Source organism: Mytilus edulis, chromosome 5, assembly GCF_963676685.1.
Source record: "Mytilus edulis chromosome 5, xbMytEdul2.2, whole genome shotgun sequence".
NCBI classification, from domain to species: domain Eukaryota; kingdom Metazoa; phylum Mollusca; class Bivalvia; order Mytilida; family Mytilidae; genus Mytilus; species Mytilus edulis.
This window is the reverse complement of record NC_092348.1, coordinates 82,955,725-82,978,296: the sequence shown is the minus strand read 5'-3', so window position 1 is coordinate 82,978,296 and position 22,572 is coordinate 82,955,725. Positions and strand designations below refer to the sequence as shown.

Here is a 22,572-nt window from a genome sequence, read left to right as displayed (position 1 = left end):
TAATTGTTTCTTATGTGTACAAAGGTGCAGATTTATGGAAGGCCAAAAAATCTAAAAATCTGAAGCATGCAACATCTCATTTACGTGCTGAGGCTTTACGTCGATATCGAATAAAACATGAAGATGATCCTGAATATGAACCACTTCAGACAGCAAAGGGAGATAAATCAGTAAATAAAGAGGGTGAAAATTATAATGCAGGTGAAAGCAATAGTAGGGCTCCTATTCTGTCTCCTGTCCGTCAGAAATCTGGAGGAAATACTGCAAAGGAAAGAAGGGAGATTTTTTCCAGAGAGAAAGTTTTGCCACCAATTGAACCCGATGATTATTTATCAGATGAAGGCACTGTTAATACTAGACAAGACAAAACATATACAGGAGATGTAGATCCAGAGTTTGAACATAATGAGCGTCAAACCTCTATTGGTCAAGTTGAAACACTTGAAGCAAAAACTAGAACCAAGTCACCTGTCCATGTTCAGAGGGAGAAACAATCTTATTTAGATAATAAGAATCTTTTAGATAAATCTGGAAAAAACAAGGACAAAAAAAATATAACTAGCAAAGACAAGGAGCATCAGAATGGTAGCCAGGTTGTCCCAACAGCACTAGAAAGTGTGTTGCAAAAGGAAACGATAATTGTATATGAAGAAAAAAATCATAGCCTCGATAAGACCGACCCCTTCAGTAATTTAGATAAAACTGAACCTAAGCTTGAACAACAAGAAAAAGCTAGAGATATTTCTACTAAATTACAAACTGAAAATGATGAAAGGAGGTCTACCAACAAAGGTTTTGTCAGTAATAGTCTGCAGGAAACTCAACAAGGAACAAACAAGACAGAATCTGATAATGCAAATATGGAGGAAAGGAATACTGGTATTTATAAAAATGATATAAGGAATCAAAAACTAACAACAGAAGAATGGAAAGAATCAGCTACAGAAATAGAGAAATCAGACAAGAGGAGGATAGAAGGACCACAGGCCCAGGAAATATTAACATTTGATATAAACAGGCCTTTTATACAAGATGGTATTCCTTCGCAATCAATTTATTGATACACATTTCAGCTTACTGCAGCAATATCATAGTATTCAGCATGATCATATTGACTAGATGTAAGAATATACTAATCAAATTATTTATCAGGGAAAAAACTTACCATGAGCAATTTTTAACTACATATATGTATATCTGTACAACATAAATGTAGATGAAATGAACTCTCATGTTGAAATAATTTGATTTGTATATTTCTTATATAAATCTCACTTTTGAATCATCATTATAAAAAGTCTCAATTTTCAGCTTAGATCAGCAGTTTTGTCATTGACTTTTGCATGGATTGACAAAAATCAACACAATTTTTTGCAGGCATGACTTTGATACACACACAGGCATGACAGGAAGCATGGTGCATTGTACTTGATGATGTTTATGTTCAATTATGGCATGAAATCTTTGCATAATCACACATTCACATGATTTTATGTCTTTCGGAATACGAATTACAATTACATTGTAGATTTATGTTTTGTTTGCACATGTGCAAAAATTTGCATTCAGGTCACAGGTTATTTTGGTGATCTTTTGGTTCACAGCTTCAAACACTCAGAGGTCTCACTGTTTTCAAAGGATTTGCATTTTGACATTGAGATACTTATACAAACAATTGATCAGCAATAATAAATTTAACTTAGCAGATTATGTTGGGAGGGGGTCATAGATAAGTACCCCTTTCCTGAATATTAAATGTTTATCATTTTATTCTTATGAGAGTTCAAGACAGTTAATTAATCAATCTGTTGAATACGATTGTAGACTTTTTTTTGTCCTGGATGCAATACATTTGTAATCTTAAAATTCAAGTCTGAACTATGTACTTGTTTACATAATTATATTAGCTATGTAAAACTGATAAAAGGAAAGTAGCCATCATGGTTACAAGCATCTATCATTGTCAAATGGAATTTAAAAAATAATTACATATAAAGAAAGTTTATTGCTGATAATTGTATGCATGAGCACATACCTTATCTTACCAATTTTAAATGCATGATATATATATAATATTTTATTTGTTTTGCATTTTGTACACTTTTTTCATGGTTTACTTGACGTGCTTCCAGATTTTTTTTTATGATTAATTATTATTTAAAAGTTTCCGTATTGTCAATTGATCATTGTTTAACAACTCATTTTATGATTATATTTAGATGTTTATACTAAACTTAACATTTGATTTCAATGATTCATTTTCTTGTTTTGTTTTGTCTTTTTCTATAACATTCTCATGTTTTTAACTTAGTTAATTTTGATGGTCTTGTCATGAATTTGACCAAATTATCTCCCTTTATGCTTCAGCTGAGCCTCAAAAGGAAACAACAGAAACCACAGGCAAAACTGAGGAGGCAAAGACAGATCAACCTACAGAAGATAAACCACAAACTGAAGGAGACCAGATAAAACAGGAAGAGAAACCAGTTGAAGGTAATATAATCTATAGATCTATACAATTGCTGAAATAATCCTATGAAATTGAATCACTGACAGTACTAATGCAAACATAATTTATTGAAAAAGAGAAAAAAATAATACTTTTAAAATATATTTAAATTAAGAAAAGCTTTCATTGATCTGCAATCAGTATGTGTACTTGTATTATGTTTGAAAATTTAAAAAGTAATATGGGAATAAAAATTAATGTTGGCAATGGTATGATTAACTGTCTGATTCTTTTGCCTCACACTAACACAAAGAGACAATTATTGTGCAGCATACTTGGTAGATTTGTCTTCAAAATAAGTTTTTAAAATTATTAATTTCTCAAGAATAGCTCATTGAAGGAATCTTTCCAATAGATATTTTGTGACAGGAAAAAGTTTTTCTTTACTTTCTTAATTTCAAACTTGAATTTTGTAATTTTCTAAAGTATTTTATTTAATCAAATGTACAATGGTAAAAGATGGTTAACAAAATAATCTTGCATGTTTCTTATTTTTTTTATAGAATCAGTAGCAAAGGATTCTGAAAGCCAGGAACAGGAAGTAAAACCGACAGAAGGGGAGACTACTGCTCCAACTGAGCAACCTAAAGATGAAACTGTAAAAACTAAACCTGATGAAGGGACAACAGATGAAGGAAAAGCATTAGAGGTTCAAAAGCAAGAGGAGACAACCCAAGAAACTCAACAAGGAGAGAAGACTGAAGCAAAGGAGGAAGTAAAAACTGAGGATGGAGAAAAGAAAGAGGATACAGAAGGCGCAAAAAAAGATGAAGGAGAGAAAAAAGTGAATGAAGAAGTAACGAAAGAAGATGAAGGACAAGAGAAAAATGAGGAAGTACAAAAGAAGGAAGAGGAAGGACAGAAGAAAGAAGAGGTAGAACAAAAGACAGAAGAGGGAGAACAAAAGAAAGAAGATGAAGGACAAAAGAAAGAAGATGAAGGACAGAAAAAAGAAGAGGAAGGACAGAAGAAAGTAGATGGAGAAGGAGAGAAGAAAGGTGAAGATGAAGAAGGAAAGGAAGATGGAGATGACAAAAAAGATAAAGACGGAGAGGGGGATACAAACCAAAGTGCTAAAGAGGGTGTTGAAGGTTAGTGTGGTTAATATATATATATATTATGTAATTATCTTTTTTGTGATTATTAGATTTTTATTTAATTAGAAAATGCAGTTGTACTGGTTCCAATAGGAAAACTGATCATTTCTGTGATTATGAGTTTGCATTTTAAAATTTATGTCCACACTTAATATTTTTTAACTGGTTCTTCCTTTTGGTGTACTTTATAAAGATGAAATAATAAGAAAGTAATTTACAGTGCAAAAACACCTTTTTTCCTGAAATATGAGTCCCTTTGAAAAATTACACTTGTAAATATATTCAAATTGATTTTCTGATTGACTGAAATCAGTATTGACATGTATTTATAGATTTTGATACTGATATTAACACTAACCAATATTTTACTACTTTTTCTTTATTTTTATGAAATTTATTTTCCAGAGGAAAAAGAGACAGATGAATCTGAACATAAAAAAGAAAAGAAAAAAGAAGCTGAAAAAACCATTGCAGATGATTTCTTCTATGATTATGATACCTTTGTATCCAAGGCCACTGTGTCTGAAGGATCAGGACTTCCACAAGACATGCTTAGTTTACAGTATCCTTTAATTCATATGCTATTGAAATCCATTTATTTAGAAATAGAAAATAACAGGCTATTAATTGAACTTGGAATTATTTTTAATTATGGAATTTGTATAATTTCTTGTGCTTGAAATTTTTAATAAATTTCATATTTATTGTGTACTATTATGTTCTGTGCTGAGCACAACACGTTCTATTACAAAGAAGATGGTACATGTACATTTTCAATAGAATGCTCTGTGCCGCGCACAACACTATCTATACAAAATACATTGTATGGAAAGTGTTTTGAACCGCTCAAAACATTATATTACCAAATAAACATGGAATTTATCAAAAATTTCATGCACAAGAAATTGTGCAAATTCCATAATTAAAAATAATTTCAAGTTCAATTAATAGCTTGTTTAATGTAATTTTCAAAGGTAAGGAACATGTTATAAACACCTAAATTCGTTCAACTCTGCTTCCATATTGTGTTCAAAATTTCTTGATAGACTAATGGTCAAAAAGTAAGAAAAGAATTTCTTTGTATATGTTTCCCAAAATGAATATTTAGCAAGCAATACCCAAAATTTGTTGAAAGTATAAGGCGTATTTGTTTTTTCTTTCCTTTAAAGCGAAAAATTAATTTCTTGTGAATTGCGGTGCTAGTGATGACATTTTAAGAAGGAAATTGTGCATTTAATTTAAATGGAGCAATAATTCAGAAAGTCTTCAAGTCAGTGGTCATAACCTTTGAATTGAACTAATATGAACAATTATAAATCAATAAAGAGTGGCTTAACAATATTAAATCTTAAACATAATTATTATGTATATTTTAAACTCCTTAACCAGTAACTAGATATTCATTTGGTTATGACTGTACCAAACGTAACAATCTACACTTACTAGATGATCACACTGTCTGTTTTGCTGCTGGTAACCTGGTGCAGATACTAGATTTGAATACAAAGGAACAGAAATATTTACGTAGTACCAGTGGTGGTGGTATTGGTGCCATTACAGTAAGATTTATGTTGGCTTTATGTAAATGAGACAGGATAAAAAAGAATGATTTAAACCATGAACCATCACATAGATCTGTCATCAGGATAAATATTTAAAAAAAAACCAAACAAATGCAACATTATGACAAGACATCCACTAAGCAGGTTCATGACTTGCATTGTAGTATTAAAGAACATCAAAAGTTAACAAATGGTTAAATCTATTGAAACTGTGGAAGCTGTTTAAAAAATGCTTATAAATTGATACTTAATTCACGACACGCTTTATTTTTATTGATGAATGTTAATTCAGAAATTATTGTATGTATATAATTAATGCAAATAATGCAACTTTGAGAGTATTCTGATATATAGTACATATATCTGTATGTGGATTTCCCTCAAATTACAATAAATAATCTAGCATTTGTTCCCAATCTACAAAAAAAATCAATAATAAATGCACCTGATATTGAATGTACAGTTTAATCTATGTATATTTATATTTACACTGGTAAAAGAAATTCTATGTTACTTTTTTTAGGTGCACCCAAGTCAGAAATACTTTGCTGTTGGAGAGAAGGGCCACACTCCAAACATTAACATTTTTGAGTACCCTTCATTGAAATTATACAGAATACTGAGAGGTGGAACAGAAAAATCATATGCCTCTCTCAATTTTAGGTAAATATCATCTAAATTGTGTAACTGGGATGTATTATTATTATATATTGTGGATTTGTTTATATTCATGGATAGATATCAGAAGATGTGGTATGAGTGCCAATGAGAAACTCTCCATCCAAGTCACATTTTTTAAAAGTAAATCATTTTGGCCTAAGTACTGCCTTCAACACAGAGTCTTGACTCACACTGAACAGAAAGCTATCAAGGATACCCATTTACATTAATTGAGAGAAAATTGTATTTTTATGGATATTTGATTTCATTGGTTTTCATATATAAGCTTATTGAAAATTTGTATTTTGTTGAACTTCTAAATTTGTGGTTCACCTTCAACCACAAAATCAATGAAAATTGATACCACAAATAATGATAAATCCACAGTAGAAATTTCTATATTATATCTGGTTTTCTGTACCTATAACACTGACAACCATGTTCAGGCCGTGATTTTAACCTCTTTCAACAAATAAACAGTAAAAATATATGAAGAATAGATATAGGAAGATGTGGTGTGAGTGCCAATGAGACAACTCTCCATACAAATTAGTATATTTTGGGCTCCACATATAATTCTGAAAAATGCAAAGTTTGCAAAAGTTTTTGCTTTTCTTTCTTCCCTTTATCTATAAATCAAGGGATTATATGAATTGGCCCCCAAAAAGAAGTTTTTATATTTGTCAATGATTGAATGATATTGTATACTTATTGACTGGGTATGAGTGGAACAGTAAGTGTATTGTACCGGAGGGGCAACTATTGTCCTGAGGCAAAACCGAGGGCAATAGGTTGTATCCGAGGGGAAAATAAACTTACTATTCCATGAATATCCAGTCAGTAAGTGTTTTATTATATTGTAATATATACAGCAGAAACCCAACCATAACGTTTGCTTCATAAATATTCTGAAATGATAAGGATATGTCTTGCACTGACGTCAACCCTAGATACGATAAGGTAAAAAGCAACTTCGTTACTCCCGCCATATTTTCAAAATCCTCCAATCCCGAAGCGGCATTGGAAATTCTGCAAAATATGATGACGCTTGCGGTCAAATAGTTTCATCGAGGTCCAATAGTTGGAAACTATTGACCGGTCCAACAGTTCAACCCTTGCAATTTGAAAAAATAGTTATAATATTGTGTATTTAGTTTATATAGAAAATGATAACTGAGGTATAATAATTATATTTCAGCCCTGATGGTAACCTGTTGGCATCACAAGGTGGAGATCCAGATTTCATGTTAACATTATGGGAATGGAAAAAAGAACAGACAGTACTTAGATATAAAGCTTTCTCTCAGGATGTCTTTAGAGTTACATTCTCTGCAGACTTGGAGGGTCAGCTTACCACTGCTGGAACATCTCACATCAGGTAATGTTCTGTTTCTGTTACCATGGTTACAGCTCTGTCAGACTTAAATCCAGTAAAATAAATAGATATAAGAATATGTGGTATGAGTGCCAATGAGACAACTCTTCATCCAAGGCACAATCTATAAAAGTAAACCATTGTAGGTCAAAGTATGGTCTTCACTTAATACAGGGACAGACCACAAGTTACCAGCCTAATTATAATCGTTGCATTTGTGAAAAACATAAAATAGGTACACAAAAGACAAGAATGAACGATACCTTTGTTAATACTGTAAATTCAGAAGTTATTACAATTTTGACATGACCAACCACAACTGAGATTAATTATATTGCAATTTCATAAAAAATCAAATACAGATATGTGCATTAGATATTAGAATCTTGAGTTCTTATTACATGTATTATTGCAATATTCATCAAGTCACCTTATTTGACATGATAAAAATCAAGCACTACTGTTTGAATCTACAGTAATTATAAAGTTTATTCACATAAATATTCTAGTCTCAATAGTAAAAACTGATTCAATATGTACTGCTTAATTAAAACACAACTTTTTATAATGGTAAACTTTTTTTAGGTTCTGGAAGATGGCTGACACCTTTACTGGTCTCAAACTACAAGGACAGTTAGGAAAGTTTGGTAGAACAGAGATAACTGACATTGAAGGTTATGTTGAACTGCCTGATGGGAAGGTTTTATCTGGTGCAGAATGGGGTAACATGTTACTGTGGGAAGGAGGTCTGATTAAGGTAGAGATCACCAGGAAAGGAAAGAAGCCCTGTCACCAAGGTCCTATAGAACAGATCTTACTGGATGAAGGGGAGTTAATTACGGTTGGCAGTGATGGCTGCATAAGGGTAATTACAATCTTACATATGATGTAAGCAATTTGTATTCTTAATTTCTTAATAAATGTCAACATTGTTAGATGGAGGAAGATTCACTACGTGCAGTTTTCATTAAAACAATACCTGTGTTTTGTGAAACCTTAAAAAAGGTTTTATCTTTTAATTACAGTCTTTTTTTTGCTTAAAATAATAACTTTCCTCATTGATTTTAAAAATATTTTTCTTTTCAAATGCATTTTATCAAGAGAGTCAATTAAATATTAAATTTGAATCCTGGTATCTATGATGAGTTTATTTACAACCACTGGGTCGATGCCACTACTGGTGGAGATTTATTTTCCTGAGGGTATCACCAGCCCAGTAGTCAGCACGTCTGTTTTGACTTGAGTTATCATCGATATGTTCACAATTATAAATTAACTGTTAACAAAACTTTGAATTTTTGAAATACTAAGACTTTTCAACTGCAGGAATAGATTACCTTAGCTGTTTTTGTCAAAACTGTTTGCAGTCGAAGAAACGCACGTCTGGCGTAAATATTAAATTTGAATCCTGGTATCTATGATGAGTTTATTTAGTAATTTATGCATTTATTGGTATGCCATTTTAAGATTATCAGTTTATACATTTCTAGGTGTGGGATTTTGAGAGTATTGACACAGCTGACGCTACTGATGACTCAGCTACTTTTGAAATGGAACCAATGAATGAACTGAAAGTAGGACATGATGTAAATCTCAAGTCAATATTAAAATGTACAGATGCAGAAAATGAGATCACAGTTTGGTATGCACAGGTTAGTATACATGTAGAATTTAAAAACTGTATGTAAACGTTATAATTTTGACAAATTAAAGTCAACCTGCCAAAAAAAGAATAATAGACTTGAGAACACTTCTTAAAACAATTTCAAAACGTGACCATCATAATTGGATCAAAAGCTTTCTAAGTAATGTTTGTATTAGGAAAAAATGTGTACTTCTATAAGGAATGGAGAATAAGTTTATTATTTTTTGTGAATTTAATGTATTTCAGGATGCTAGTGGTGGGATCTGGAAGTTAGATTTATCCTTCTCCCATACATCACCTGCTCCAGAGAAAATGTTCACTTATCATGCTGGTGCTATTTTAGGCTGTGATATTTCACCTGAGAGCCACTTGGTTGCCTCTACTGGAGTAGATCGTAAGTTTGGCAATCAGTTATTGTATTTATTCTCATTTGTAAGATCTTTGACATCTAGTTCCAAATTCTCACAAACCTCTGCTCTGAACCATTTAATATAGAGGGAGATGATTTCTTGTACTTCTTGTTGATGATCTCCCCGATTTAGATAAAGATCAGCAATAAAAGACCTGTGCCTTTTGTTTTGGTTCTGTCAAGCACATTTTTGTAAAGGATTGAATTCAACACATCCCTGAGTAAACCATGTATCGGGGTTAAAGGATTGAATTCAACACATCCCTGAGTAAACCATGGATCAGGGTTAAAGGATTGAATTCAACACATCCCTGAGTAAACCATGTATCAGGGTTTTGTTGACATACAAAGGATTGAATTCAACACATCCCTGAGTAAACCATGTATCGTGTTAAAGGATTGAATTCAATACATCCCTGAGTAAACCATGTATCGGGGTTGAAGGATTGAATTCAACACATCCCTGAGTAAACCATGTATTGGGGTTGAAGGATTGAATTCAACACATCCCTGAGTAAACCATGTATCGGGGTTGAAGGATTGAATTCAACACATCCCTGAGTAAACCATGTATCAGGGTTTTGTTGACATACAAAGGATTGAATTCAACACATCCCTGAGTAAACCATGTATCAGGGTTAAAGGATTGAATTCAATACATCCCTGAGTAAACCATGTATCAGGGTTGAAGGATTGAATTCAACACATCCCTGAGTAAACCATGTATCGGGGTTGAAGGATTGAATTCAACACATCCCTGAGTAAACCATGTATCGGGGTTGAAGGATTGAATTCTATACATCCCTGAGTAAACCATGGATCAGGGTTTTGTTGACATACAAGGGATTGAATTCAACACATCCCTGAGTAAACCATGTATCGGGGTTGAAGGATTGAATTCAACACATCCCTGAGTAAACCATGTATCGGGGTTGAAGGATTGAATTCAATCCATCCCTGAGTAAACCATGGATCAGGATTTTGTTGACATACAAGGGATTGAATTCAACACATCCCTGAGTAAACCATGGATCAGGGTTTTGTTGACATACAAGGGATTGAATTCAACACATCCCTAATTAAACCATGGATCAGGGTTTTGTTGACATACAAGGGATTGAATTCAACACATCCCTGAGTAAACCATGGATCAGGGTTTTGTTGACATACAAAGGATTGAATTCAACCAAGGTTTCCGCTGGCGGTTGCCATTTTCGCAATTTGCGAAAAAATAATAATTGTGGCGATAAAAATTCGTCATTTGCAAAAGAATTTGGCGAAAGAAATATATAAACCGATTTATTTTCCTCCATCTTGTTTATTTACTTTTTTTCGAGTTTCTCGGACTTTACCCGATCAGACAATACTCGGAATTCACCTTGACCTCATTAAGATTTAGACAGAAAATCAATAATCAGCTGATTGCATTTTATAGCTATCGACAACAAAGGACTAATTAATAATGGTGTTGATTGAATTGTTTCACAAAAGGATATGGTCAAATGGCTTCCGCTATAAATGTCACATACAGAATTTATTTACATCTTTGCGACGCACGTGTTTGAAGCAAACTTTTGACATCTCTCCCTTTAAAGATAGTTTTGAAAAGAAAGCTGTTGTTGTGACGAAAATTGTTCAAAAGCAAGAAAAATCTCCGATTTAAAACTTTAATCCTTTTATCCTTAGACTTTAATAAAGTCGTTTGAGTGACACATGCACGTGTTTCAAGCATAGTTGTACGTCTCAACTTTTTCATTTACGATAGTCAAGAAAAGAAAACTGCCGTTATGAAAAAATCTATCCAAAAGGCTGGGAACAATCCCTCGAATGAGAGTAACCCTTCAATGTAATGACTACACATGAAATGAGGGATCAATTTCATGTGATAAAAGCTTTTGTTTTGTTGTAAAAATTACTTCTTAGTACAAAAGGGCACAACAGGAAAAATATATTTATGTTACTTGGCAAAAAAAATAATAAAGTGGCGAAAAACATATTGTTTTGGCGAAAGAGGTGGCGAAAAAAATAATTGACCCAGGGGAAACCCTGAATTCAACACATCCCTGAGTAAACCATGGATCAGGGTTTTGTTGACATACAAAGGATTGAATTCAACACATCCCTGAGTAAACTTTGTATCGGGGTTGAAGGATTGAATTCAACACATCCCTGAGTAAACCATGGATCAGGGTTTTGTTGACATACAAAGGATTGAATTCAACACATCCCTGAGTAAACCATGTATCGGGGTTGAAGGATTGAATTCAACACATCCCTGAGTAAACCATGGATCAGGGTTTTGTTGACATACAAGGGATTGAATTCAACACATCCCTGAGTAAACCATGGATCAGGGTTAAAGGATTGAATTCAATACATCCCTGAGTAAACCATGGATCAGGATTTTGTTGACATACAAGGGATTGAATTCAACACATCCCTGAGTAAACCATGTATCAGGGTTAAAGGATTGAATTCAACACATCCCTGAGTAAACCATGTATCGGGGTTTTGTTGACATACTATACTATGCTTTTTGAATTAAAGGGGTAGGGAGTAATTTATAAACATATATATTTTTATATTTTATATATATTTCTGAATATGAAGTTACCAAGTTGTGCATTATTATGAATTTTACAGTATTTCAGATTTTATAGACTAAAACAAATGTAGGAAAAATTAATTGTACATATTAAGGTGATTATTCTTTTTAAATTATCAGAGAATAAAAGACAAGTAAAAGATTGTTCTTAATTTTTTAGAAACTGTGAGATTGTTTGATTATGTTCAGAGAAAACAGATTTGTGAGAAGAAGTATGCCTCTAAGGGTTCAGCATTGTTATGGGCACCTAAACTTGTAAGTATATATAGCTATAAGTTGGAGGGTCATTTATGACTCACTTTCAAGAAATATAGAAAATGTGGTAATTTCACTCTAGCAAATTTTATATATGTGAATGCATTTGTATATGACTTATTATTTATCTTTAAATTAGTGTTGTCAACGGTTAACCGGTTAATCGGTCGAACGACCGAATACCGAATACCAAAAACGCTACCCGGTTAACCGGACTTTTTTCAATTTCGATAGATTTGATATGAATTTGTGTTGAAAATCAAATCATTAAATAGTTATGTTTTATTTAAAAATTGTCGTCGTGGTAATTAGTTTGACAGATCAATTGTCCAGTATATTGATTGCTATTGTTAATCCTAAAAACATAAAATTAATAAGAGTTCGGGGCAGGATCTTTAAGAAACATAATTAGTAAACATGTTTTTTTAACAGTAACTTTAAATCAGTAATGAGATTTAATTTTACTAATTACTTCATTATTTTGTTTTCGATCTAATATTGTGTAAACCTAGTACATTTAAATGTGCAACCTCCATAGTGCAAGGGTTAGACTTACTTTAAATTCAGAAATTGTGAAATGCAAACCAATGTGAATGTACTCAATGTATACGTGAAGGTACGAGTAACATGCTTAAAGAAAAACGCAAACACAGTGAAGAAACAGGTCGTACAGCATGTACAATGACCTATAGTTGTTAATTTCTGTGTCATTTTGGTCTCTTGTGAAGAATTGTCTCATCGGCAATCATACCACATCTTCTTTTTTATAATTAATCATTTTAAATTGAAACACACCCCATTATTTTCGGAGACAACAAGAGAAAAGGAAAGAATAATCGGTTTCAGACATGACATATTCAATTCTACGAGATTAAGATTTTTTTTTTTATATTTTAATCTGAAGTTGGTACAAACGCTATAGTTGATACGGTGTATTTGATTATTAAAAGTCAAACTTCGCCAGGAATCCTCACAGACCAGCCTTATAATGCTAAAGGAAAAACTTCAATTCTAAAAGCGTATTTATGACTTTGATGAAAGGTTGTCAAATTGACAATCATACCACATCTTATATCTATGTGTAGGGCTCTTTTGATAAGGCTTTCAAACACCAACTGAAATTACCGGTTAATCGGTCGAACGATTATCTGAGTAACTGGTTAGGCAAAAGTGTACGATTTGACAACACTACTTTAAATTGAACTCATATGGTCTAAAGTTAATATCATCGATTCTTTGATTCATGAATGTATCCTTGATATTGTATGGCAGGTTAATTTCATGGGATGTAAATTTTCGTTAATTTTTGCGGATTGAACAAAATCGCCAATTTAAAAGTTTACATGCAAAGGTATTTAGATAAAAGTTTTGAATCGGCCAAAATGATAACCGCCAAAATATTTTGTATACCTTACTCAATGAATATCACAAAATTTTATACTCGCAAAATAACCCACTATACAGTATTTGAATATTTCTAAGATAGCCAAAACATTTAATCATTTCAGGTGGATACTAAATGTGCTACAGTGATTGCTGGGTTCCAGGATGGAGTAGTCAGAGTTCTGGCCATCAAACAATTGGATGAAGAATCTTTACATAGCAAACGACATAAAAACTCAGTTGAACTTGACATTATACAGGCTTTCAAACCTCACAGCAAATCTGTCGTATCTATAGCAACTGATCATGCTGGAGAAATCCTAGCCACTGGGGTAAGACTTGTAATAAATCTGTTGTATCTAAAGCAACTGATCATGCTGGAGAAATCCTAGCCACTGGGGTAAGGCATAATATATATCTGTTGTATCAATAGCAACTGATCTTGCTGGAGAAATTCTAGTAACTAGTAAAAAAAAAAAATCTTGTTTTTATAGCAACCAATCATGCAGGAGAAATTTCATAAAAACTACAGATTAAATTTTACAAAAATAATGACAAGAAATAGAAATGAAAAATATCAGTAACATTAATAAATATCTTAATCTTATCATAGAGTATAGTTTAGAGATAAGTAATGTTGATTGTATTTTCAGGGTGAGGATAGTACAGTATTCTTTATGAATATCAATGGATTGTCATATGAACCTATAGGATTTGTACAAGTGCCAGCGCCTGTAAGGAAAGTTCAGTGGTCACCTGGTAGATTTGTAAGTTTTACAGTTATATGCAAAGGAGTAGGTCCAGTAAGACCCCTTTTCGGCCCCAAAATATAGCAGTTTTACAAAATTGTTCAAATGTAAACTTTTAGTTATTTATTACACAGTAGAATGCTTCTGCTACATAAATATGGGCTGTTTTTGACAATACAATGCACATGAATTGAATACTTGCACCATTAAGTCATGCCAAATTACTGAAATCTTCACAATTCTAGCATTTTAGTTAAATTTTAGACGGTTTTTGTGTAAAACGAAAGTGGCCGCATTCGTGTTCATCCTTTATATTGAAATGTAAGTTGTATTTTATGATAAAACATAACATATATAAAGGTTGAGGATGAACACGGATGCGGCCACTTTGACATTTTCGGCATATTTGGTAGATTTTTCATATTTGAGCTTGAATCGGATCGTTTTTAATGACTAAATCAATTAAAATCTTTCACATAAACTAATTGATTCAAATGAAATAGACACTTAAGTGTTTAAAAAGTGGTCAAAATCTTTCGTCAGATAAACCTGAAATTTGAGGCCAAAATCGGTCCTTACCGGACCTACTCCTTTATATCTTCTTAACTTTTTTTGTTTCATTCTAATGCAACATTTTACAAGCTTATACAATAAATCAATCATTTTAATTTGCAATATTGAAAACTACTGCAACAAAATGTGAAGCATGGGAAAATCTAGTCAGTTCATTGCACTGTTTTTTTTTAAATTTTATGTGAACATTAAATTATTGAAGATCTGTATTTAACTATTAAAGAAAATTATTCACCTGCAAAAATATTTAGCGAGATGTAAAATTTCATTAAATATGCTCTATATAAATTTTTATAATTTATGAACTAAAAACTATTTTAGACAAAAACATACTAGTATTACTCATGAATTATTTATTTTATTTTTCAGAAAAGGTCAACATTGTTGGTATTTTGTGAAGAAGGTTATGTGGTAGAAATTGACTCACCAGAGGGAGCTAAGTTTGACACTTCCCATACATATCACATCACAGGCTTGCCCATGAAACAGTACCAGTTTAAAAGTGTTAAATCTAAAGTTCGAGTGAGTAAATAGTTGTCATTAGGAATTAAATAATAAACCTACAAAATGATATTTTTTAATTTTCAAAAGTGAAACATTTTAAATATTTTTTGGCGAAGATTGCTGTCAAGCCTGTAAAGACAGTGCACAACAAGTTACTTTGAGCACTGTCACAGCTTTGATTCCTCCTGTGATTAAGATGAAGCAACCTGCCAATATTTAGTTAACTGTTAACACCAAGATGTTTTGTAGTACAAAATGCTTTTTGGTGATTGGCAAAAAATACACATAATTTTACTTTTATATTTGGACAAAAATGGATTACTATGAAAATTGATACATGGACACTATTGTCAGTTGTTTATCCTTTACCACTGTTATTAGCCGAGCGGAAGAGTTTCATATATTTAATTTAAAGTAATGAGGATTTTAGTCTTTAGGCACTTAGCAATACATGATTGTAACATACAATCTTGACTTCAAGTGAATATTTAGTTGATTTTAATGACACAGAAGCAAATCCTTTCGCAAAGTGAAAAATTTCAAATTACAACAAATATTGTAAGGTTGGTTGTTTATGTAAAGATTAGGATGGGGGTGCATTTGGGCACCTTGCACCTCCTACTCCCTAAAAAATAGGTGTCTGTTAGTTTCTTCTAGAGCTTAAAAGGTGGGCTTATCGTACATTAATTACATTAAATAATGATATATTAACCAAAATTAGATATACATGCATTGTATTTAAAATGAACTGCTTTTCTACAGCATGAAGAAGACCTAGAAAAAAAGAGAATAGAAGAAGCTGCAAGAAAGAAAAAAGAAGAAGACGACAGAAGAAGAAGAATTGAGAGAGGATTAGAAACAGAATCTGAGCAAGGAGATGAACCAGGTACTAATGATTAAAAATTGAGAATAAAAATCGGGAATGTGTCAAAGAGACAACAACCCGACTAAAGAGCAGAAAACAGGCTAGCAATGGGTATTAAAAACAGCAATAAAATCCTGTACCAGGAAGAAGGCTTCAGCTGGCCCATAAACAAAAATGTGTACTAGTTCACTGAAAATGGACGTCACACTAAACTCTGAAACATATCAATGAACCAAAATTAGAAAAAAGAACATACTAGAGTAACAAATCCCATAGATGTGACAAATTCAAAAAAGTGTTGGGATTAAACATGTTTTTATATAACTTTTGATGGGTGGATTTGTATATGATCTTATTTTTGAAAAAAATCTTTCTTACTGTATTTTAGAAGAGAAGAAAGAAAAAGAACCTGAATGGCACCCTTATATCCCAGAGAAAGCAAGTCCTATATTAACTGGATATTACAGTGAAGAAGGCAAATTCTGGCTATCTATGGTGAGTCATTATTGTCTGGGTCTTAGTATATTTTTCAGTCAGTTTAGATAATTTTTACATATAAATTCAGTAGGATTCTTACATTCTAGAATTTAAAGATGAGATACTTACTTTTTCAATGACACTTAACAGGTCAAAACTGATCCTATACAACACCTCATATTCTTATCTGATTGAAGACATAAACAATCAGCAAATGTGGGAAAAAGGGAAAAAAAGCTAATTTATTTACCAGATTAATATTTTAAAAACTTCAATTTCAAATTTCATAGGAAGATCAGTGGTTAAATTTTGGTTACTGTGAATTGATTTATTTTCGTGGGCATTAATTTTCTTCGATTGAGGAATATTTTTGTGGATATTTAATTTCATGGTTTTGCAAATCTCAACATGCAAAGCCTATAGAAAATTTGAAATTCGTTGAACATTTGAATTCGTCTTTCACCTATTCCCTTGAAACCCACGAAATAAATAATAATGAATCCACAGTATTAGTTTCTAGAAAATTACAACTCAGAATATAAAGATAAAATTGAATTTATCCCACTGGAAACATGTATACATACACTAAAATCTACAAACTTTATCAATGTGAACTGTAAATAAAATAACCTACCAGGTATTTTTTTGGAATTTGCTTTCTTAAACACCAATATTAATTTTAGGGAGAGTTTGATGCTGGTTACCTGTATGAGTGTAAATTTATGAATGAAGCAGAGAAGTCTGGGTTACCAGAAGAAGTACATGATGAGCCAATCAGATATGTTCCTGTTTTAGAATCAGATGATATTCCTATACACAATATTACATTTAGGTAAATATTTTTATGATTGCACTCAAATCTTAGAGATCACATAGTTGAAGTAAACAATGACAAAGTACATTTTTTTTTACAATAGTTTGGAAATAATTGCGAAAAAATATGAAAATTTGTTAGATTTTTTTTTAATGTATTTTAATATTTAGTTATTCAAAGTGCAATTTATTTCATACTGTCATTTTCCTATGCTTTTAGTAGATAAGAAGCAAATAAACAAAAAAATCTAAAAATAAGGACTACAAGACCCTGCGGTATTTGATTGATATATATCTTTAATTTTTCAGCAATAATGGTAAACAAGTATTATTTGGAATGGAAGATGGAGCCATAAGGATTCACAGTGTTGATGTAGCTTTTGATATATCAACCCTTAATTTCTTCTGGCAACTGAATATCCATGACAATAACTATGGTCATCTGACTGGTCTAAAACTAGGTTACGATTCATTAAGTTTGATATCAGTAGGTGCTGATGGAAACTTCTTCATGTTTGACGTGATGACACAAGAAAACCTAGACAAGAAAATAGCAGAAGCAAAAGCTAAACTACCATCAGCAAAGGTTAGTTTTTTACTCATATTTTTCATATAATTAGATTTTTTTAAAGTAGGTATAGTATCAATTTTTTTTTCTTTTCTGGTTTATTTTAACTTAAGATTTTAATGCCTTACAAAATTCAAATTTCTTATAGATTTCATCAGTTAAAAGTCTTCAAACTATAGATCTAAAATACAAGAAAGTCTTTAAATGGCTATCAATAGTTTCAGACTGTAAAATAAAAAAGACTTATTCTTTTGCCTTTTTCATGTCTATTATAGGAAAATAATTTTGGTAATATCTTATTTAAAAATCAAGGACTGAATTAATAGTTATTTAAAAAAATATTAGAGTGAAATTGAATAGCACTTTCCTTATGGATATTGTTATCTGAAGCACTCTGAATGAAATATCACTAAGTTTTTAAAAACAAAAAAAAGACCTAAAAACTGGCAATCTTTAATTATTTTTAAAAATGAATATGAGGAGAGAAACTGATAAAAACAAATTTGTTTATTTCTGCAGAAGAAAGACGATGATAAAGTTGGAGATGATATTGATGATCCTTCAGCTTACAGGTAGGCTTTACAATATTTCTGTTTCACAAATGGTTTATTAACACATTTTATTTCAATTGATTTACATAAATTATGTTCATTATGTTTGCTTTCTTAATTCTTAAACATGTTGCTGAGGTAGCAGTGTAAAAAAAAAATTGACTGAATTAATTTTATTCATATATTGGGGCTTTAAATTGGATTGGGTTATACCTAATTAAGAGTCCACTTCAGTATAGGACATAAATATTCAATACTGGACATAAAAAGCTGATGTGACTCTTCTTGAAACGAGCACTTTATGAATTTTCAGTATTGAAGATGCCAAACAGAAAGCTGAGTATGACAAAATGATGAAACTGGCTGAGGAAAAGAAAAGGGAAGTTAGAAGACAAATTTCTAAGTTCAGGAGACAGTTCAAGGGACTATTAGAGAAAAACGAAGGTTTACCAATGAATATACAACTAAAGAAGGAGGTAATTGCATATACATATATATAACACCTAGTTATTGACATTGGTATTATAAATCTGTAGAGTTTATAAAGTGACATTTAATGTTATTTCAAAATCACAGTTTTGGGAGACATCAGGTTAACATAACTTATATTTTACACTTGAATGGTTGTGGACAAATTTTTACTGGTAGGATCAGGTATAGTCTTTTTACCTGGCATCTCTTCAGTCAGCATATATATTAAATAGTCAAATACGTATTAGAGTATTATTAGTAACACAGTGTCCAATTGTCCTAATTAGAGCATTTATCAGGTGAATAAAATTCATATCAGGTGAGGCGAATCCAAACCCGATATGAATTTTATTGACCCGATAAATTCCGTATTAGGACAATTGCACACTGTGTATCAAATTTATCCTGATTTTGGTTGTATTACATATTATATTCAAATTCAATTATTAGGACAATGTCAACCAAATATTTAATCTAAAACTGTGAAAAATAAAAATAAAAAAAGGACCATAAAGCAATTTTTTTTATTAGGTCAATGGTATAAGGGAGATACTTCCAATTGATGTAATAAAACATTGTACTGAAATATATTAGGACAATATCAGCCAATCAAATTGCAATAAATTACTCTAAATCAGGATGAATATGTATTACACTCTTAGTTTAATATTTGATTAATGTATTTGGAATTGAACTTTGATTTATAAAGAGTCATTATTTTTGCAGGAATTTGAAATGGACAGAGAAATCAAGGAAGAATTGCAAAAACAGAGAGATGAAAGAATAGAAATTGTAAGAAGGGAATTAGCTTGGGAATCTGAGAAACAAAGAATAGCCCTAGAAAAGCTCAGGAAAAGGTAACAATAACAATGACTTCAATAATCTATTAATTAAATACAAGAGTATGTGGTATGAGTGCCAATGAGACAACTCTCCATCCAAGTCGCAATTTATAAAAGTAAACCATTAAAGGTCAAGGAAAGGGCTTCAATATGGAGTCTTGGCTCACACCGAACAACAAACCCCAAAAATGACTAGTGTAAAACAAGAAAACAGTCTTATCTATATAAAAAAATTGGGAAACTAGAAACACTTATGAACCACATCAACAAACAACAACTACAGAACATCAGATTCATTGTCTTACTAATGTTAGGTTTGATGCTAACTCTGGTCTCAACATTATAAAGTTGCAAACTATATTATTGTTTCTTTTCTTAGAATATGTTATTATGTAGTTAATTGTTACTTAAGGTTTGTGTAAGTGTCATGAATACTATTTTCATTCAGGTATATTTTTAAGTCAATTGGTTATCTTGTATACTTAAGAAACCATTTATTTTTCATAAATTGTTATATATATTTGAAAATATTCTGTGTTTTGTTTTGTATTTGTAAAAGATATATATATATATTATATATATCTTGATATTATTAGAATATCCCTAATTTATGTGTAAAATTATAGTTTTACAATCATTGGTTTTTGGAATTGAGCTTGGCCTTAACCTTGTTGATATCACACTGATATAAGTATCATATTTATTTGTCTTTATATTATAAAGTAAAGTACTGGTGAGATGAATGTATGTTTTTAAGATATTTATATTTGCTCTTTGTTCTGATTTTACACACTACATTTATAATAACATTTTGATACTTTGATAGATACAAAGATGTAGTAGAATGTGAGAGAATTGTTGTCAAAGCTTTTGAAACCAGTCATGAGGTTGCCAGTTTTAGAGCAGCCAAATTATCCGATGATTTCTATCATATGAAGGCTGACTTTGAGAGGAGGAAAACTAACATGACTAGAGACGACCTGACAAGAGACCCTACAAGGGAATTAATGACAGGTATTTAGGTTTATTTGAGAAATTTTATTTCTATTATCTGCAAAACTGTATAAGAATTTGAAACCTCAGACACTTGAGGATGATAATAGAACATCTTACTCCACAGGCTCTTACATTTTTAATGTCCCACCTACGATAGTAGAGGGGCATTATGTTTCCTGGTCTGTGCCAACGTTCTTTCGTTTGTTCGTCCGTTCTTCCCGCTTCAGGTTTAAGTTTTTGGTCATGGTAGTTTTTGATGAAGTTGAAGTCCAATCAACCAAACTTGGTACACATGTTCCCCATGATATGATCTTTCTAATTTTAATGCCAAATTAAAGTTTTGACCCCAATTTCACGGTCCACTGAAAATAGAAAATGGTAGTGCGAGTAGGGCATCGTGTTCTATGGACACATTCTTGTTTATTATTTGTACTATTGTCGGAGTCAAGTATATATCTGTCTTTTTAAACTGTTTTTAAAAAAATTCTGTAAAGGAGGGCTGCAACGTCCTCAATAAGTGCACTGGAATTACATAAATTACTCTTGTGTTATTTTCTGTTGCAAAATATTCACAATACTAAATGCATGTGTTAAATTTTGTTCTTTAAGTATGTAATTAATGAAGTCAATATCATCACTATCTTAAAGATGTCTAAAAAAAAAAAAAAAAAATAGTTTGTGAGTTGATAATAAACTATTCAATATATTTGTTTGAAGGTCAGACAAGGTTGACTGAGATGGGGACTGATGCAGGAGGTAAACAAGATGATGCAACAGCCAAAATAGCCACTACTACCACACTGAAAGGTAGCATGGGTGAACGTATCACAAAAGCTCTAGGCAAAGTGGAGGAAAAGAAGAAAAAGAGAGCACAAAGAAGGGCTCAGGTATTTAATGTTTACTTTTAGGTTATACTTGTTGTATCCTAAAAAACCTTAATGTAACAGAAAAATTATTTTTCTTCTTGATAATGGCAAGGAACAGTACTAGTTACAGCGTTCAATTGTCAGAATTAACAAATTTGATGCAATATTGTTTTCTAGTATCTGATTTTTTTTAAAACCTTCTAGGTTTTGTAGAATATAAGTTGGTAGATAAGGATTTTGAAAATCTTCTTGTTACAGATAAACTTTTGAACAAGTTTAACTAACAATATAAAAAAAAGTAGATGTGTTCTTTTGCCTATGAGACAACTATATGCCACAGTTATAATAAAACTAATGTAAGCAATCCTCTCCTTAATGAAGGCTTATGGCAGAATTGGGAAGTTAAAAGTGGTTGTTTCCATTCTATTTTCATTGTTGGGTCATGATTTTTTCACATGCTTTTTCCATTATTTACTATGATGACAAACTTCTATTTGCAGTGGGATGATTTATACAGTACCAAACCAGAAGATGATTTTGAAGATCCAAACGATGTGGCCTCTATTAAAGAAGCTAAAGATAACATGGGCTACTTCAATCTAAAAACAGCAAAGGATTATATTGTACCAGACCATCTGAGGATGAATGTAGAAAAAGCTAGAGGAAGATTACTTGTGTTGAAAGATCTGGTTAGTGATCGTTTTCTATACTCTATGTTTTCAGATTTATATAGGTGTAATACCACCATTGATTTTCCCCTAGGTATTAGTTTTTGTTAAATTTGCACTTTTCATAAA

The 22,572-nt window shown here is 31.6% G+C and overlaps 1 protein-coding gene across 2 annotated transcripts in view; it reads left to right on the top strand.

Annotated features, from left to right (window-relative positions):
* LOC139524627 (cilia- and flagella-associated protein 44-like) overlaps positions 1–22,572 on the top strand; it is a 34,257-nt gene that overhangs the window by 1,978 nt on the left and 9,707 nt on the right. The window contains exons 2-25 of one of the 2 annotated variants that reach the window (XM_071319575.1): positions 25–1,035; positions 2,368–2,493; positions 3,013–3,600; positions 4,012–4,168; positions 5,003–5,165; positions 5,692–5,831; positions 7,027–7,206; positions 7,789–8,068; positions 8,694–8,855; positions 9,095–9,242; positions 12,023–12,117; positions 13,626–13,832; positions 14,154–14,267; positions 15,192–15,344; positions 16,089–16,212; positions 16,580–16,686; positions 17,352–17,500; positions 17,791–18,067; positions 18,569–18,621; positions 18,914–19,076; positions 19,798–19,928; positions 20,740–20,927; positions 21,627–21,796; positions 22,276–22,464. In XM_071319575.1, the coding sequence (XP_071175676.1) occupies positions 25–1,035; positions 2,368–2,493; positions 3,013–3,600; positions 4,012–4,168; positions 5,003–5,165; positions 5,692–5,831; positions 7,027–7,206; positions 7,789–8,068; positions 8,694–8,855; positions 9,095–9,242; positions 12,023–12,117; positions 13,626–13,832; positions 14,154–14,267; positions 15,192–15,344; positions 16,089–16,212; positions 16,580–16,686; positions 17,352–17,500; positions 17,791–18,067; positions 18,569–18,621; positions 18,914–19,076; positions 19,798–19,928; positions 20,740–20,927; positions 21,627–21,796; positions 22,276–22,464 (5,075 nt within the window). The remainder of the gene's footprint in view (positions 1–24; positions 1,036–2,367; positions 2,494–3,012; positions 3,601–4,011; positions 4,169–5,002; positions 5,166–5,691; positions 5,832–7,026; positions 7,207–7,788; positions 8,069–8,693; positions 8,856–9,094; positions 9,243–12,022; positions 12,118–13,625; positions 13,833–14,153; positions 14,268–15,191; positions 15,345–16,088; positions 16,213–16,579; positions 16,687–17,351; positions 17,501–17,790; positions 18,068–18,568; positions 18,622–18,913; positions 19,077–19,797; positions 19,929–20,739; positions 20,928–21,626; positions 21,797–22,275; positions 22,465–22,572) is intronic. The other variant, XM_071319576.1, reaches the window with a different exon arrangement.